The sequence below is a fragment of the Giraffa tippelskirchi genome, chromosome 8 (genome assembly GCF_054371585.1).
Source record: "Giraffa tippelskirchi isolate mGirTip1 chromosome 8, T2T-mGirTip1v1.2.pri, whole genome shotgun sequence".
In the NCBI taxonomy this organism is placed as follows: Eukaryota; Metazoa; Chordata; class Mammalia; order Artiodactyla; family Giraffidae; genus Giraffa; species Giraffa tippelskirchi.
Window position 1 is genome coordinate 74,490,246 of NC_137282.1, and position 19,323 is coordinate 74,509,568.

Below are 19,323 nucleotides of genomic sequence, written 5' to 3' on the forward strand. Positions count from 1 at the left end.
TCTCATTATTTTAATAAATTTATTCCCAAATTTTGGACAAACATAAAGTATAAAAGCCTTTAGAGACATTTATGGAAGACTAACAATAAAATGGTTATATATTACCAACTTAGGGCACATTCTGTTCTTGATTTCAACAAAGATATTTCATATTAGTGATTCCAGCTAAAATTTTTATACTGGATCCAAAATAAGACAGGAATTTGTGTATTTATTTATTAGCCTAAAATGGGAATTTTCTTTTTTTCATCTTTTAAAAGAAAAGCAAAACATGTTTATAGAAAAGGAAATCATTAATCCTGCAGATATCCAGAATTGATATTTGATGCATCCCGTCTCTGCAGTTTTATCCTGAATCACACCAGGCAGATGCATTTATAGACATTTGTGCATAAATCATACATACAAGGAACAGTGTTTTTCATGAATACTGTAATTTATGCACACTGCCAGTCCAAATATACTAGTGTGTTAGCAAAATTCCCAATTGTTAGCAATTTTTTGAAAAGTCTAGAATCCTTTTCAACACATATGAGTAAAAGAGAGTCACAGCTTGTATACTCAATGCTTGATGCTGTCATGAAGGAAAAAAAAGACAACAAACCTTGGTTTGCATTTGAAAACCTGAGCCAAGTGGCCTGCCTGGGCTCTACAGATGTGTGCCTGCAGGCCTTTATCTCCAAGTAGCACATTAAACAATTCACTATAAGAAATGTCTTTACTAAATAACCCTTTCTAGTTTCTTCTCTGAGGGCTGGAGAAGTCTCCCTCATAAAAGGATGCTAGCAGTAACTGCAAAGTGTCATCATAAAAGTGTACAAAGAAGGCGAACACAAGTGAGGGAGACCAAAAGACAGCATGCGGGATTTGGAGAAATGGAGGCAACATAGTATTTACATGGTGTAAGTCAATTTATAAAGGGCCAAAACAACAACAACAACAACAACAACAACCAAAGGCATATTAATAAAAAGGCTTGTCAGTATAGAGTGAGGTGTTCCTCTAAATGAAACCCTTGGGATGTGACTCATAATTCTTTTTCCTGTAACATGTAAAATGGGAAATTTCTGTCTTAAACAATCAGTCACCACTGCCTTCATGTGCTTGGTTACAAACTTGCTTCCATGGCAGACTTGCCAGTAAAGCTTTTTCAGTAACTGTTCTACTTTCCAAGTGTCTGCCCACCTTTCTCCAGAGCCAAAGCGTTACTGTAACACCCACCAAGATCTATATATGCAGGTGGTAGGCTGTTTTGGTGAAGATGTCTATATATCTTGATGTTTACTTACAATACTAGCAATGCTGGCTTTCGTTTACTGAAGTAGCAGGCATTTTGCTGACATTTTCTCAGACTGAGAACCCAGGCTGACTTCTGCACACGGCCCCTGTGGATCTGCCGGCCCCTCTGCCTGATTCCTCCCCGGGCCTGGCTCACGTCCCCCTCCCCATCAAACATGAGCCCCCAGCGTCCACACCATGAGGCTGTGTGAGACTAACACGGGTTTGTACACGAAGCACTCGACAGGCAGGCCATCAGCTTCCTACGATTGCTGCTGCTGCTCTGACTTGTCTCAATTCTGCAAGGGATTTACTCCAGCCCATACGCAGAAATGGAATCACATGCTATGCTGTCATTTCACTGCTGTGTCACTGAGACTTCTTTCTGATGATTACTCAAGCTTTATTTAAGTCGGTTACAGAATATGACTAAAAATAATGCTCTTGAAATACTATCAGCTCCAGTGTTATAATAAGCAAACAGCAGAAAGTACTCTTTTACTTGAATTGACTGAAACATAGAAACATAAGTAGTAGGCTTAAATATTTCTTTTGGACTTTGGAATAAATACACTTGTTTAGATTGCAGTGTCCATTGTTGGTAAGGAGAATTATACATGAATTATGCTAAGGACAGAGATAAACTATTTGGGAATACGCTTATTTGTGGTTAACTCAGGAAAATAAATAACTGGAAAATGACTAATGTTGCTATACACTGATTTATAAAATGTTTATTAAAATTTTATACAAAAAACTTTTAATAGAAAAACCAATAAAAGATTATTAGAAATTTGCTTAATGTTTCTTGAAAATTGTTTAAGTCTATTATTTGAGTCCTATATTTACCTGACACACAAATGGACCCTTGATGATTTACTGAACTAAATCATAAGAACAGCTTGCAATGCGGGACCAGCATGGGACTCAGAGCCAGTCCAATAATCGGGTTGCTGGGATGGTACTATTAACTAGACTGTGTCACTGCTTTGTCCCTTAGAATTTTATCTGTATAGTTACTGGGAGACTACACATTTCATTTTGAAACAAAATTATTATGAAAATAATATACTCAACCTTGAAAGGATCCTTTATCATTTAGAAGCTATTTCTGCATCATCATTGAATTTACCTGTACGCACGGTTAATTCAAGAGCTCTGATTCACACACTGAGAGAGAGAAACTAAGTTAGGTCTCTGTGCACATCTTGGGCTTTGTCTTAAGTGAGCTGACTGAGGATCACCATGCTGAGTACATTATCAAGAACTTCAGCAGCAAAATGAAATACCTGCAGTGTGTACCCCGGCTCGCACTGGAAGGACAGCACATCATTCACCATGTATCGGTCTCCAGTTTTGATGCCGTTGCTGGGAAGGGCTGGCTCTTGGCAAGCAGCAAGACCCACGGCTATGAAAATGCAAGACACACACTTATAAGCCATGTAGACTAAACAGTGTTTTTATTATTCAAATAGCAAAGCAGTGTTTCTCTGTTGCTCTTCTCCTATACAAATGAACAAAGATGTTAACTCTCTCTTGTTTGTTTACCAAGAAAACTTTAACTTCCAATCAGCTATGAACTAAATTGTAAATATTGGTTTGTTTCATTTTCATCATGTATTGTATCTAGCATTTCTTGAAAGAATAAAATTCTTTCTTTCCACATTTAGTGTAAAACATTCCAGTTCTAATGCATATACACTTTAAAAGGTCTTTAAAGAAACTGCTGCCTAGATGCAAACAACTATGATATGGCCCCTTTGCTGTTTGTTCTTCAGGCACTCTTAGCAGTTTTTTTGAAAAACTTTAACTGCGAATCTGGGAATTCTATCCTTCTGGAAAAATGTAATATGAGAACGAATATTTTATATTCAGACGCTTACTCCTTGGATGGAAGGTTATGGCCAACCCAGATAGCATATTTAAAAGCAGAGACATTACTTTGCCAACAAAAGTCCGTCTAATCAAGGGTATGGTTTTTCCAGTGGTCATGTATGGATGTGAGAGTTGGACGGTGAAGAAAGCTGAGTGCCAAACAATGGATGCTTTTGAACTGTGGTGTTGGAGAAGACTCTTGAGAGTCCCTTGGACTGCAAGGAGATCCAATCAATCCTTCCTAAAGGCGATCAGCCCTGGGTGTTCATTGGAAGGACTGATGTTGAAGCTGAAACTCCAATACTTTGGCCACCTCATGTAAAGAGTTGACACATTGGAAAAGACCCTAATGCTGGGTAGGATTGGGGGCAGGAGAAGGGGACGACAGAGGATGAGATGGTTGGATGAAATCACTGAATTGATGGACATGGGTTTGAGTAGACTCCGGGAGTTGGTGATGGACAGAGAGGCCTGGCGTGCTGCAATTCATGGGGTCTCAAAGAGTTGGACACGACTGAGCAACTGAACTGAACTGAACTATCTTTTTCTCATTTAAAGACAACAACAAAGGCAACTAAGTGGGCACTTTCCTAAATGGAAGTGCCTCTAGTTAAGGCACTAACAAAAACGTTTTAATTGCATCATATAATATTGGAACGGAGATTAGAGTATCAGACAAATTAACTGTAAGGAACATTTAACATCAACGTTTATTTGTATAAACTCTGTCCTACTTTTTGAAGCGTGAGGAGTGTGGAATCCTGTAAAAGACACACACTTTAGGCCATACCCAGAACTACTGACTCAGAATCTGCTTGGTAACACCATCCCTGGTGATTCTTATGCATTAAAGTTTGAGAACAATTTCAAGCTATGAAACACACAAATTTTGTCTGGGACAAGTGGGTGTGAGGTGTATTGTAATATTTTCCTAAGTTTAAACTGATTTTTCCTTAAATGGCTGTACATCAAAAACTATAAAACACCATAGGCATTAAGTGGCAATATTTTTATTCCTAGCATTAGATTTTAAGCCATTTGGGATTGTCATAGATAATAAAATTGCTAAATATGAAAAATATCATCACTTATACTCTTAATGTTTTTTTATTTGCTTAAGTCTAATTTATCTCCCTCTCTTTTGTAACTTTAGAACATAAAATGCAACTATTCAGTATATTTAAATTTCACCTTTTTTTTTTCCTATCACAGATTGGCATGAACTCCTATTGTATGCCATTTATTATTTATTTGACCCTTAAAATATATTTAAATTAACTTTGGTATAAAATTTCTAACTATAATTTGAAATACTAAAAAGATACTCTATGATTATGAAAACACATCATAAATATGCATTTGTTTTTGTCTAGTATTTAGAGCACAGAAGAACTATACAAAATACACAGAAGAACTATACAAAAAAGATCTTCATGACCCAGACAACCATGATGCTGTGATCACTCACCTAGAGCCAGACATCCTGGAATGCCAAGTCAAGTGGGCCTTAGAAAGCATCACTATGAACAAAGCTAGTGGAGGTGATATAATTCCAGTTGAGCTATTCCAAATCCTAAAAGATGATGCTATGAAAGTGCTGCGCTCAATATGCCAGCAAATTTGGAAAACTCAGCAGTGGCAACAGGACTTGGAAAGATCAGTTTTCATTCCAATCCCAAAGAAAGGCAGTGCCAAAGAATGCTCAAACTACCACACAATTGCACACATATCACACGCTAGCAAAGTAATGTTCAATAGTATGTGAACCATGAGCTTCCAGATGTTCAAGGTGGATTTAGAAAAGGCAGAGAAACCAGATATTAAATTGCCAACATTCAATGTATCAACGAAAAGGCAAGAGAGTTTCAGAAAAATATCGACTTCTACTTTATTGACTATGTTAAAGCCTTTGACTGTGTGGATCACAAAAAACTGCAGAAAATTCTTAAACAGATGGGAATACCAGACCACCTCACCTGGATCCTGAGAAATCTGTATGTAGGTCAGGAAGCAATAGTTAATACTGGACATGGAACAACAGACTGGTTCCAAATTGAGAAAGGAGAATGTCAAGGTTGTATATTGTCACCCCACTTATTTAACTTATATGCAGAGTACATCATGTGAAATGCTGGGCTGGATGGATGAAGCACAAGCTGGAATTAAGGCTGCCAGGAGAAATATCCATAACCTCAGATTTGCAGAGGACACCACTCTTATGGCAGAAAGCAAAGAAGAACTAAAGAGCCTCTTGATGAAAGTGAAAGAAGAAAGTGAAAAAGGTGGATTGAAACTCAACATTCAAAATAAAAGGAATCCAGATTGGAAAAGAAGTAAAACTCTCACTGTTTGCAGATGACATGATCCTCTACATAGAAAACCCTAAAGACACCACCAGAAAATTACTAGCACTATTCAATGAATATAGTAAAGTTGCAGGATACAAAATTAACACACAGAAATCCCTTGCGTTTCTATACACTAACAATGAGAAAACAGAAAGAGAAATTAAGGAAACAATTCCATTCACCATTGTGATGAAAAGAATAAAATACTTAGGAATAAATCTACCTAAAGAAACAAAAGACCTCCATATGGAAAACTATAAAACATTGATGAAAATAATCAAAGAGTACACAAATAGATGGAGAAATATACCATGTTCATGGATCGGAAGAATCAATATAGTGAAAATGAGTATACTACCCAAAGCAATCTATAGATTCAATGCAATCCCTATCAAGACACCAATGGCATTTTTCAGAGAACTAGAACAAATAATTTCACAACTTGTATGGAAATACAAAAAACCTCGAATAGCCAAAGCAATGTTGAGAAAGAAGAATGAAACTGGAGGAATCAATCTGCCTGACTTCAGACTATACTACGAAGCTACAGTCATTAAGACAGCATGGTACTGGCACAAAGACAGAAATATAGGTCAATAGAAAAAAAAAAATAGAAAGCCCAGAGATAAATCCAGGCACCTATGGGCACCTTTACCTTTGACAAAGGAGGCAAGACTATGCAATGGAGAAAAGACAATCTCTTTAACAAGTGGTGCTGGGAAAACTGGTCAACCACTTGTAAAAGAATGAAACTAGAACACTTTCTAACACCATACACAAAAATAAACTCAAAATGGATTAAAGATCTAAACGTAAGACCAGAAACTATAAAACTCCTAGAAGAAAACACAGGCAAAACACTCTCTGACATTAATCATAGCAGGATCCTCTGTGACCCACCTCCAAGAGTAATGGAAATAAAAGCAAAAATAAACAAATGGGATCTAATTAAACTTAAAAGCTTTTGCAAAATGAAGGAAACTATAAGCAAGGTGAAAAGACAGCCTTCAGAATGGGAGAAAATAATAGCAAATGAAGAACTGACAAAGAATTAATCTCAAAATTATACAAGCAGCTCAAGCAGCTCAATTCCAGAAAAATAAACGATCCAATCAAAAAATGGGCTAAAGAGCTAAGCAGACATTTCTCCAAAGAAGACATACAGAAGGCATATTGCTGACATGAAAAGATGCTCAACATCACTCATTATCAGAGAAATGGAAATTAAAACCACAATGAGGTACTATCTCACACCAGTCAGAATGGGTGCTATCATGGGTGCTATCAAATGCTGGAGAGGGTGTGGAGAAAAGGGAACCCTCTTATACTGTTGGTGGCAATGCAAACTAGTATAGTCACTATGGAGAACAGTGTGGAGATTCCTTAAAAAACTGGAAATAAAACTTCCATATGACCCAGCAATCCCACTGCTGGGAATACACACTGAGGAAACCAGAATTGAAAGAGACACAGGTAACCCAATGTTCATCACAGCACTGTTTACAGTAGCTAGGACTTGGAAGCAACCTAGATGTCCATCAGCAGATAAATGGATAAGAAAGTGGTGGTACATATACACAAAGGAATATTATTCAGCTATTAAAATAACGCATTTGAATCAGTTCTAATGAGGTGGATGAAACTGGAGCCTATTATACAGAGTGAAATAAATCAGAAAGAAAAACACCAATACAGTATATTAATGCATATATATGCAATTTAGAAAGATGGTAACAATGACCCTGTATGCAATACAGCAAAAGAGACACAGATATAAAGAAGAGACTTTTGGACTCTGTGGGGGAAGGCGAGGGTGGGATGATTTGAGAGATTAGCATTGAAACATGTATATTATCATATGTGAAATAGATCGCCAGTCCAGGTTTGATGCATGAGACAGGACGCTCAGGGCTGGTGAACTGTGACAACCCTGAGGGATGGGATGAGGAGGGAAGTGGGAGGGGGGTTCAGGATGGGGAATGTACACCCATGGCTGATTCATGTCAATGTATGGCAAAAAGCACTACACTATTGTAAAGTAATTAGCCTCCAATTAAAATAAATAAATTAATTAAAAACAAAGTCAACATTCAGAAATCTGAGATCATGGCATCCAGTCCCAGCACTTCATGGCCAATAGACGGGGAAACAATGGAAACCTTGACAGACTTTAATTTTGGGGGCTCCGAAATCACTGAAGATGGTGACTGCAGCCATGAAATGAAAAGATGCTTGCTCCTTGGAAGAAAAGCTATGACCAACCTAGAGAGCATATTAAAAAGCAGAGACATTACTTTGCCAACAAAGGTCCATTTGGTCAAAGCTATGGTTTTTCCAGTAGTCATGTACGGATGTGAGAATTGGAGTAAAAAGAAAGCTGAGTGCCAAAGAATTGATGTTTTTCAACTGTGGTGTTGGAGAAGACTCTTGAGAGTCCCTTGGACTGCAAGGAGATAAAATCAGTCTATCCTAAAGGAAATCAGTCCTGAATATTTATAGGAAGGACTGATGCTGTAGCTGAGACTCCAATATTTTGGCCACCTGATGGGAAGAACTAACTCATTTGAAAAGGCCCTGATGCTGGGAAAGATTGAAGGCAGGAGGAGAAGGGGACGACAGAGGATGAGATGGTTGGATGGCATCACCGACTCAATGGACATGAGTTTGAGCAAGCTCTGGGTGTTGGTGATGGACAAGGAAGCCTGGCGTGTTGCAGTCCACGGGGTCACAAAGAGTTGGGCACGACTGAGCAACTGAACTGAACTGAGTATTTAGAGCAAGATACACAGGATCTTTGTCAGTCAGTTCAGTTCATTGCTGAGTCATGTCCGACTCTTTGTGACCCCATGAATCGCAGCACACCAGGCCTCCCTGTCCATCACCAACTCCAGAAGTTTACCCAAACTCATGTCCATCGAGTCGGTGATGCCATCCAGCCATCTCATCCTCTGTCGTCCCCTTCTCCTCCTGCGCCCAATCCTTCCCAGCATCAGGGTCTTTTCCAATGACTCAACTCTTCGCATGAGGTGGCCAAAGTATTGGAGTTTCAGCTTCAACATCAGTCCTTCCAATGAACACCCAGGGCTGATCGCCTTTAGGATGGACTGGTTGGATCTCCTTGCAGTCCAAGGGACTCTCAAGAGTCTTCTCCAACACCACAGTTCAAAAGCATCCATTGTTTGGCACTCAGCTTTCTTCACAGTCCAACTCTCACATCCATACATGACTACTGGAAAAACCATAGCCTTGACTAGATGGACCTTTGTTGGCAATGTAATGTCTCTGCTTTTTAATATGCTGTCTAGGTTGGTCATAAGTTTCCTTCCAAGAATTAATTGTCTTTTAATTTCATGGCTGCAGTCACCATCTGCGGTGATTTTGGAGCCCCCCAAAATAAAGTCTGACACTGTTTTCACTGTTTCCTCATCTATTTGCCATGAAGTGATGGAACCAGATGCCATGATCTTAGTTTTCTGAATATTGAGCTTTAAGCCAACTTTTTCACTCTCCTCTCTCACTTTCATCAAGAGGCTTTTTATTTCTTCTTTACTTTCTTTGTAGATACAGTTAAAACAGGCATATTTTTTTCTCAACTTATCATACTCATCTTTTCACCTTGCATTTTGTTTGGTTTCCAAACTTCAAAAATAATATGGTATTCTAACTGGACAGGTTAAAATAATAATGAAGACAATAATCAAAGAGGAAGGCAGACCCAATAGATAGATCGGTACAGTTGCATTGTTTGGCACAGCAAAGAGGTTGATGGATAGACTATGAAGATATATGAGCCTTTGGTATACAGCAGGTCCTCAGAAACACCCTAGGGAATATATAGGTTACTCCTTAATTCTGAAAAGGAAAAGAAATTTTCCAAGCATATTGTTTACTGTAACCATTTAAGCAACAACCGTTCTTTTGCATAAAACAGAAGTGTTGCCCACAATCTCTGTAAACCTATAATCCAAAAATGGTATTAAACGTCAGACAATGTGCTGTAAAACAGGTGAAGAAAGAACTCGCAACTTCACTTGAGGAGACTTCATGGGATGTTGACAGAAGGTGAAATAAATGTTAAATGTCATGATCACATAGACCTAAACCTAAATGTGTCACCTGGACAGACACACTCAGGCTTCTATACAACACTGCTTAATGTCTACACATGTTCCTGACAGCAAAGAGTATCTGTAAAGAGAGGGCCTTAATTAAGTAAACAGTACCCAAAGAAAAGAAACGACTTGTTTAATTCATTTTCTAAGCAGTTAAGCATATATGTAGAGCTAAAAAATATTTTATCTGTAAACTGTGGGCAGGTTCAGTCCACAGAATAAATGCTATTCTATTCTTTCTATTTAACAGATTATAAGATCTGTCTAAATCTTTTCAAAGCATAAGGACTGTATGTCCAGTGTCAAGAAAAGAGATCCCATGAAATTGGGGGGAGTAGAATTTTTAAATGTGACTGAAGTAATTATTAGTTTAAAACATTATTATAACTTTAAATGTTTTATGTAATTGCAATGATAATAACAAAGAAAATATTTAATACACATAAAGAGAAATGAGAAAGAAAATAAAATGTCACTACAAAAACACCTATGAGACCAAAAAATGGAGTATGAGAGGGAAATAGAGACAAAAATGCTATGATATACAAAAAACAATTTTTTTCCAGTAGTCATGTATGGATGTGGGAGTTGGACTATCAAAAGGCTGAGTGCTGAAAAACTGATGCTTTTGAACTGTGCTGCTGGAGAAGACTCTTGAGAGTCCCTTGGACACCAGGGAGATCAAACCAGTCAATCTTAATGGAAATCAACCCTGAATATTCATTGAAAGGACTGATGCTGAAGCTGAAGCTCCAAAACTTTGGCCACCTTATGCTAACAGCTGACTCAATTTATCTGTAGAGTCAAAGGTAGGTATCCTTTGTAGATATCCTTATGAAAATCACAAATGGAGTTTGGGGCTGAAATAGAAAAAAAAAAAAATCCTAATTTCACATGGAATCTCAAGGGACACCAGACAGGCAAAACAATCTTGAGAGAAAACAAACTTGAGGGCCTTGCACTTCCTGATTTCAGAAAATACTTACAAAGCAGCAATCAAATGAGTGTGATACTGGCATTAAGACAGATACATAGACTGATGGAACAGAAGAGAGTGATAAAAATAAACTCTTACATATATGGCATGTGTAATGATCTTCTACTAGGTGCTAAGATTACACCCTGGAGAAACGAGAGTCTCTCCAACAGATAGTGTTGGAAAAACTGGATAATAAGGTGCAAAAGAATAAAGTTGGAATCTTACATTACATCATGTACCAAAATGAACTCAAAATGAATGAAAGATCTAGACATCAGACCTGAAACTCTAAAACTAGAAGAAAATAGGGGAAAAGCTTCTGGACATTAGATGTGGCAATGATTTCTTGAATACAACACAAAAGCACAGGCAACAGAAGCAAAAATAGACAAATGGGATTACATCTTACATCAAACTGAAAAACTTCCGCGTATCAAAAGAAACAATCAACAGAGCAAAAGACAACCTATGCATTGAGAGAAAATATTTGCAAACCGTATATCTAATAATGGTTGATATCCAGAGCATGCAAGGAAATTCTACAACTAAACAACAAAAAATCCTCAGTTTAAAAAATGAACAAAAGACTTGAACAATTATCCAAAAATACATGTGTGGGTAACAAGCATATGAAAAGATGCTCAATATCACTAATTATTGGAATAATGCAAACTTAAACCACAATGAGATATCACCTCACACTCATTAGGATTACCATTAACAAAATAAAAGGAAAAAACAAGTGCTGGCAAGTTGTAGAGACTAGACCCCTTGTGTACTGTCAATGACAACAGGAAATGTTGTAGCAATTATTAAAAACAGTATGGAGCTTTCTCAGAAAACTGAATCATGCATGGTCCTGCAACCCCACTTCTGGGTCTACATCCAAAAGAGGTGAAGTCAAGAGTACAGTGAGGCATTGTGTTTAAAAAGGCAGAGATAGTAAAACCTGAAGACAATCATGGATACAGTTCATGAGAATGTGAAGGTTTAGAGGAACAGACATTTAAAAATGAAAAGATATAGATGCTCAAATTAGGATTCTTTTAAAATGTGTTCTTGCTGATTCCATAGCTGTTATGAAGTATTGCAAAATCCCATGGTGAATTGTGGTAAAAACCCTCCAGGAAAGGAACTATTGCTTCATTTGCATTTATTACATGGCACGTAAAGAACAGACAACACTGATATAGGAAATTCCATAGTTTAGACAGTGGGAAATAGCCCTGTCTCATTTTGCCTTCCAAAACTGTTTTGCTACTTGACACTTGAAACTTTTCTCATCACCCACTTCATCCACTTATGTGACTGGCATCCAATCCCCTGAGTCTACTGCCTTGATCAAAAGTCTGATAGGACTAAGGCTCTCACAAATGATTAGCTGCTGGCTGTCTAAGTCACAGAGCCACTACTCATTACTTATTCCATTTCTTCCTTAGTTACCATGAAAAATTTGCAAGACTGGCTGTAGAATAGAGAATTCTTTCAAGTTTTAACATCCAAAGGATGAGTTTGATAGAATAATGTCATGAATTTTAAGCTAGTGAGAAGACCCTGACCAAAGTAATAGTTATAAAAATGGAATACTCATAATTTTCAAGTAACCACAATTTATCAATACAGTCATGTTTTTTTTGCATGTGTGACTCTTCTGCAATATGTTCTCTATAAGAACAAATACTCTCCACACTCACCCATTATTAAGGCATAGAGGATTTAAACATGTACAGATAAAAGCACTTTAAAAACTGATCAATACTTTCATGTCATTTTTCTACATTTGGACTCAGAAACCCACTGTGACTCAACAATTTTGCTCATCCATAATATTCATAAACTTAGTTCACCTAAACAATATAGTATTTGATGTAAGTGAACACATTCAGACACTAAATGATCTATAAAATCATAATGAGGGTTGAAAGTTTGAGTTCAGTCACTCAGTCATGTCCAACTCTTTGTGACCCCATGGACTGCAGCATGCCTGGAAATTCTCAAACTCATGTCCAATGAATCAGTGATGCCTTCCAATCATCTCATCCTCTGTCATCCCCTTTTCCTCCTGCCTTCAATCTTTCCCAGCATCAGAGACTTTTCCAATGAGTCAGTTCTTTGCATCAGGTGGCCAAAGTATTGGAGACTCAGCTTCAGCATCAGTCCTTCCAATGAATACTCAGGACTGATTTCCTTTAGGACTGACTGGTTTGATCTCCCTGCAAGTTCAAGGAACTCTGAATAGTCTTCTCCAACACCACAGTTCAAAAGCATCAATTCTTTTGCACTCAGCTTTCTTTATGGTCCAACTCTCACATTCATACATGACTACTGAAAAAAAACATAGCTTTGACTAGATGGACCTTTGTTGGCAAAGTAATGTCTCTGCTTTTTAACATACTGTCTAGTTTGGTCATAGCTTTTTTTTCAAGGAACACATGTTTTTTTCATTTCATGACTTCGGTAACCATCTGCAGTAACTTTGGAGCCTAAGAAAGTAAAGTCTGTCACTGTTTCCATTGTTTCTCCATCTATTTGGCATGGAGTGATGGTAGCAGATGCCATGATCTTCGTTTTTTGAATGTTGAGTTTTAAGCCAGCTTTTTCACTCTCCTCTTTAACTTTCATCAAGAGGTTCTTTAGTTCTTCTTCACTTTCTGCCATAAGGGTGTTGTCATCTGCATATCTGAGGATATTGAATTTCTCCTGGAAATCTTGATTCCAGCTTGTGCTGCATCCATCCAGCCCAGCATTTCGCATGATGTACTTTGCATATAAGTTAAATAAGCAGGGTGACAATATGCAGCCTTGACATACTCCTTTCCCAATATTGAACTAGTCTGTTGTTCCGCGTCCAGTTCTAACTGTTTCTTCTTGACCTGTATACAGATTTCTCAGAGGCAGATAAGGTAGTCTGGTATTCCTATCTCTTGAAGAACTTTCCACAGTTTGTTGTGATCTACACAGTTAAAGGCTTTGGGCTAATCAATAAAGCAGAAGTTGATGTTTTTCTGGAACTTTTTCTATGATCCAACAGATGTTGGCAATTTGATCTCTGGTTCCTCTGCTTTTTCTAAATCCAGCTTGAACATCTGGAAGCTCACAGTTCACATACTGTTGAAGCCTGGCTTGGAGAATTTTGGAGGGTTGAATCCTATTGTAAATCGACCTCTTTGCCATTCTCAGAAAAATGTAGTCACACGGTAGTCTTCAACTGCAAATATCTCAATCAGATTTTTTCATACATTAATGTGCAACCCCATATTGCAATTATCAAGTATTATGAGGAAAAATGGAGATGGAAATGGCAACCCACTCCAGTATTCTTGCCTGGGAAATCCAATGGACAGAGGAGCTTGGGGAGCTACAGTCCATGAGGTCGCAAGTGTCAGACACGAGTGAAGCAACTAAACCAGCAAATCGAGAGGAAAAATACTGCTATAAATGAGAGGTACATTTGCAACAGACTCAGATAAGAAAATCAGCAGTGCCAACAACAAGTAATCCACAATTGAGCAAAAAGTAATTAAAAAGATCTATATGACTTTCATTTGCAAAGTTTATTAGCTCTGCACTTTTAAATAGTTTTTACTCATAAAATCACAAGATTCAGTAAAAATCAAATGCCTTGAGTATTGATAAAAAATAACCATAAATAAAAATTTATTTGCTTTCTCTATTACTCCTCACTTGAAAATAACTGGATGTACTTTCAGAAATCTGAGTATGCATGGAATGGATAGACCCCATGGAGAAGTCAGTATTTTAAGTCACCGCATCTTTGCAAACAGTACTCAGGTCAAATACACTTTCAAGGCCAGACCTGAGGGCCTTATTTTGAGCTTGGCACTACTCTGCGTCCATCAGCATCCCTGACTCCTCTGGGCCAGAGAAATACACTGATGACTCCTGTGACAATCTCTTCTCCTGGGAGGATGCCCACTCTCCTGTTCCTGTTCAGGTGGGTCTCTCCTTGACAACCTGTTTGAAGATCTGTTTGAAGACTAAGTCAGATGACATCACTTCCCTGACAGAAACCACTCAGTGTCTTCTGATTGTTTTCACAACAAAATCCTGGGCTGTGAGGTGGGGAACACTCTTCATCCGGGTCCCTCTTTTGCTCTTGTTACCTGCCTCTCCTTCGACTATTCACAAGGCTCCACCTGGGGTTGACATTTCTCCAGGAGTATAACAAGTGCTTTCCATCTGGGGTCTCCACTGATAGTTTCTTTTGGCTGCAATATGTTTCTGTAAGTTTGTTTGTGACTGAATGTTGGGTATTATCTCATCCTTCCTTTAATAAATATTTTCAGTCTTAGATAGAGCATTGCAGTTACTTTGCACTGAAGAACTCCATTCATATGCGTCAAGGTACTGAACACCATCTACAAGCTTCACAGTGCTTTCTTGTATCTTATGCTCCCACAACTAAAATGTAAGTTCTGCATAAGCTGAGACCATACCTGGTTGACCCATGACACCATCTACAGAGGCTGGAGGACAGAGCAGGCATATATGAGATGCTCCAACAATCGGGGATGAATGCAGTGACATCCACAATTTATTTTAGGGGGACAAGAATAGGGAGTGAAAATTATCACCAAAAGGAGATGGAATCACAGCAAATGTGGACACTCTATGAAAACCATTCAAAATGGAAAAGAATCAAACACAAAAATAGTCTCAGATGAGACACAAGTGGGGGGATGCACCAAACGACAACTTGAGTTCCAAAATCACTGAGGACACTGACAGCAGCCATGAGATTAAAGATGCTTGCTCCTTGGAAGGAAAGTTATGAGAAACTTACACAGCATATTACAAAGCAGAGACATCACTTTGCTGATAACAGTCCATACAGTCAAAGCTGTAGTTTTTCCAGTAGTCATGTACAGATCTGAGATTTGGACCATAAAGAAGGTTGAGTGCTGAAGAATTGATGCTTTAGAATTGTGGCTCTGGGCAGAAGACTCTTGAGAGACCCTTTGACTGTAAGGAGATCAAACCAGTCAATCTTAAAGGAAATCAATCCTGAATAGTCATTGGAAGGACTGATGCTGAAGCTGAAGCTCCAACACTTCGGTCACCTTATGCAAAGAGCCAGCTCATTGCAAAATATCCTGATACTGAGAAAGATTGAGGGCAGGAGGAGAAGGGCATGACAGAGGATGAGATAGTTATATAGCCTCACTGTTCAATGGACCTGAGTTTCAGCAAACTCTAGGAAATAGTGAAGGACAAGGAAGCCTGGCATTCTGCAGTCTATGGGGTTGTGAAGAGTCAGACATGAGTTAGAGACCGAACAACAATAACAATTTGAAACCTAACTCCTTTTTGTGTGGGCAACTCTTTGAGTCATGGCCTGAACGAGGAGCAGCAGAATTTGTCTAATGATTGATGATTCTCTCAACAGCAACTAGAGACTAGCTGATAAATACAGAGTTAATGATGAAACCCACCTCTGAAATCAGTGTGGGGACAGTAGGTGGTGGTCAGCAGAGCTTAAGATTAAGCTTCAGTTCTGTACACTCTACCCTTTCCTTCCCACATCTGTTAATGCCTGAAATTCCAAAGACATATCCAAGGACAACTGGAAACCTGAATTTCAATCCCTTTATTTTAGAAGACAGCCAACTAAAGACCCCTGGGATTAAGTAATTAAATCACATCTTTCACTTAAATGTGATACCTGGTAAAATGCCAAAATATCACTGTTAGTAGGAAAGTTTTAATCAGTTACCAGATTTTTGTGTGTGTTACTTTCAACCTCAAATGAAGTTAGGATTCTCCTATCACCCAACAAAGGTCTGTTACTATTGAATGCCTAAAATAGTCTTGTAAGAGAGACCTCATGTTACCAAAAGGGGCTCTGGAGCTGTCTGGAGTGGTAGATAGAAGTCAGGATATGCAAGACTTTAAACTCGCCCATGGTTCCTGGTGCAGAGACCATGGTAGGGGATAAAGAAGACATGAATTGTCAGTTGGTGCTAATGATATCAATTTTAATAGGAGGCAGGAGTTGAGAGGGTCTCAGAATATATGGATCAACAAATGATTGACATACAGTTAAATACAAAAATGGGCTTAAACTGATATGATTAATAAGATCACCTTATTACATAACTGAATGGGCATGGCTTACTGGACGCCCACTCTGGTGGAGGTACAGAGCTGTCATCTCTGGGTGCACAGAATGAAATATTCGTAAATGCACCCAGGGACATATGAGGTGTCATCTTGTACAATGTGTTATTGGACTGTGATGTTTATTTATACTCACCATTCAAGTTGAGAAACCTTGTTAGTATTATTAACATAGTATTCACAAGTGTCATTAAAACGTGTATTATTATAATTGACTAAACCCCAAAACAAAATTTTTGGTGTTAAAATAAATTTTAAAAAGTATTAATATTAACAATTTGCATGTATATGTAAGGGTTACTGTAATCATAGAGGGCTACTTTAAGCTGTCAATATTCAACTATTCATCTTGCTAAAAATGTGAAGTACTTTTCATTTCTAAAACTTAAGGCATTTTCCAGAATTTTAACCCTCATTAGATACTTCCTTTTGAGTGCCAGTTCTGAAATGAGTTCACAAAGGAAATGAATGCACTACTTACTTGATTACTACAAACAAACAGGAGGAAAGTATTTTAAAAGAACATGCGTTATAAACATAGCTTTAGTGATAGTATTTTGTTGACCCAGAAATCCATGCAGTTTATTATATTACAACCCACTCCAGTATTCTTGCCTGGAGAATCCCACAGACAGAGAAGCCTGGCAGGTGACAGTGCATAAGGTCACAAAGAGTCGGACACAACTGAAGTGACTTAGCACGCACTGCAGAGCATAATATGTTCTCACCATTATATCAAAAACTGATACCTAATTGTCATGCAAAGTTCACTTCTGAATTTTCTAGAAAATCTTTTTTTGAAGACAACTTCAGTTGTAAACTATAAGTACTTTATTGAATATACAACAAAGAAGGAACTTCTCTCTTTTAGTTTCTTGTTTAAAAGATAACTAAATTCTATTTCCTCTTTTGCTTTTATGGCCATAAATCTGAAGCTAAATTTAGTGCCTAACAATAGCAATTATTTTAATCTCAGTGGCTAATATATTTATATGTTTCTCTTTAGTTTGGTTGTCTTTTAACATTTTTTTTCTTTTAATAATTTCTTTGTTGTACATATATATATTTATCTTAAGTTGTACCCAATAACTAAAGAACAGACAGATTCATCTTTTTATAAAAATCTTGACAGTCTTATTTTTCATTCTTCTAGGTATGTATACTTTGAGTGAGATGTTATAAAATCATGATATATAATATTAGTTTTCACTATTCACATAAGTACCGATTATATAAATACACATGAGAAGGACTTAATCATGTATAACACATTTTGAACTTGTACCTCAAAGAACACTACTATATTACAGTTAGTTCTAGGTCAGTTTTTAATTGAGAAAAAATTTGTCTGAAATAATACGATAGTAAAACATTTTATATTTATTTTATAATCATCATTTTAACTATAACCATTAATACTCTGAACTTGCAAGCATGTTAAAATATGAAAAAAATCTCCATTTAACTCTACCTTGCTAAAGATAAGCATTCATTTCAAACAAAGAAGGAGTCGTTATACTTACTTTTCTCTGAATTTTTGTTTTTTCATAATAACTACAAATCACTAATTCCAAACTCCTATCTTTTTTTCAGAATAAATGTGCTACTACAATACTACTGTCTCTTTTTCTTTATCACATGAGGCTCTCATGGCCACAGCTTAGATGTTCCAGGGTCTGACCCTTCTGTATACTGTCCTGTATCAAAGGGCCAGAGTCTGAGACATGGGAGATTAGCTTCCACATCAGACCATGTCCTCTGCTGGGCCACTGTCTGGAAAAGAATAACTAACTCTTCTGCTCTGTAGGACATTTGAAAATCACACTGCACAGTAGCTTCTCTATTTCACTTGCCTTCCAGGGGTCAAGTGTCATATCTCATAGACCCCAAAAATATTTTGTTAACTCCAATGGGTTTCCCAATAGTGAACGTGAGAGGAAGAAGGTCTCTTGAGAAAGATAGTACAAAAAGAAAAGAAATTATTATGAAAATGATTCATAAATAGAATTATTTTGGTGCTGTTTAGACTCAGTGCCACATATTAGCACTAAATAGGCTTGAATAATTGCAGTGGCCCCTCACTGGAAGTCAAATACACTCACTGGGTTTATGACATTAATTTGGCATAGATGCCACTAGAAATCTTTTATGATTCCCTGTGGTCTCAGAAATTATCTTCCAACTTAGCAAGATAGAGTGGTGAGTAAGCTCAGTCATAGTACTGGGTCTAATTTAATAAACAAGGTGTTAGTAATGTGAAGTATGATCATTAAACAAGCACTGCCATGTGCACAAATCAAGATAAACAGTTTCTAATTCAAGCAGTCTTTCAATGGAGAGTAATTCTCAACTAGATGAATTTATTCTAATAATATATTTATAATGTAAATATATATTACATTTAATTCTGTATCATTTATCTGTAAATTTCTCTGTACTTTTTCACAGTTATGAAGAAACCTATCTTACTAAATTAAAGTTATGTGTATTACATGCTTAGTTTATGAGACTGTACAGGAGTGTGTGTGCCATTCAGTTCAGTTCAGTTCAGTTGCTCAGTTGTGTCTGACTCTTTGCAACCCCATGGCCCACA

At 37.5% G+C, this 19,323-nt stretch overlaps 1 protein-coding gene across 1 annotated transcript in view; it reads right to left on the minus strand.

Moving 5' to 3' along the window:
- The window catches only part of CSMD1 (CUB and Sushi multiple domains 1), a 1,578,457-nt gene that overhangs the window by 184,349 nt on the left and 1,374,785 nt on the right, over positions 1-19,323 (minus strand). The window contains exon 37 of the mRNA XM_081517452.1: positions 2,568-2,686. Within this exon, the coding sequence (XP_081373578.1) occupies positions 2,568-2,686 (119 nt within the window). The remainder of the gene's footprint in view (positions 1-2,567; positions 2,687-19,323) is intronic.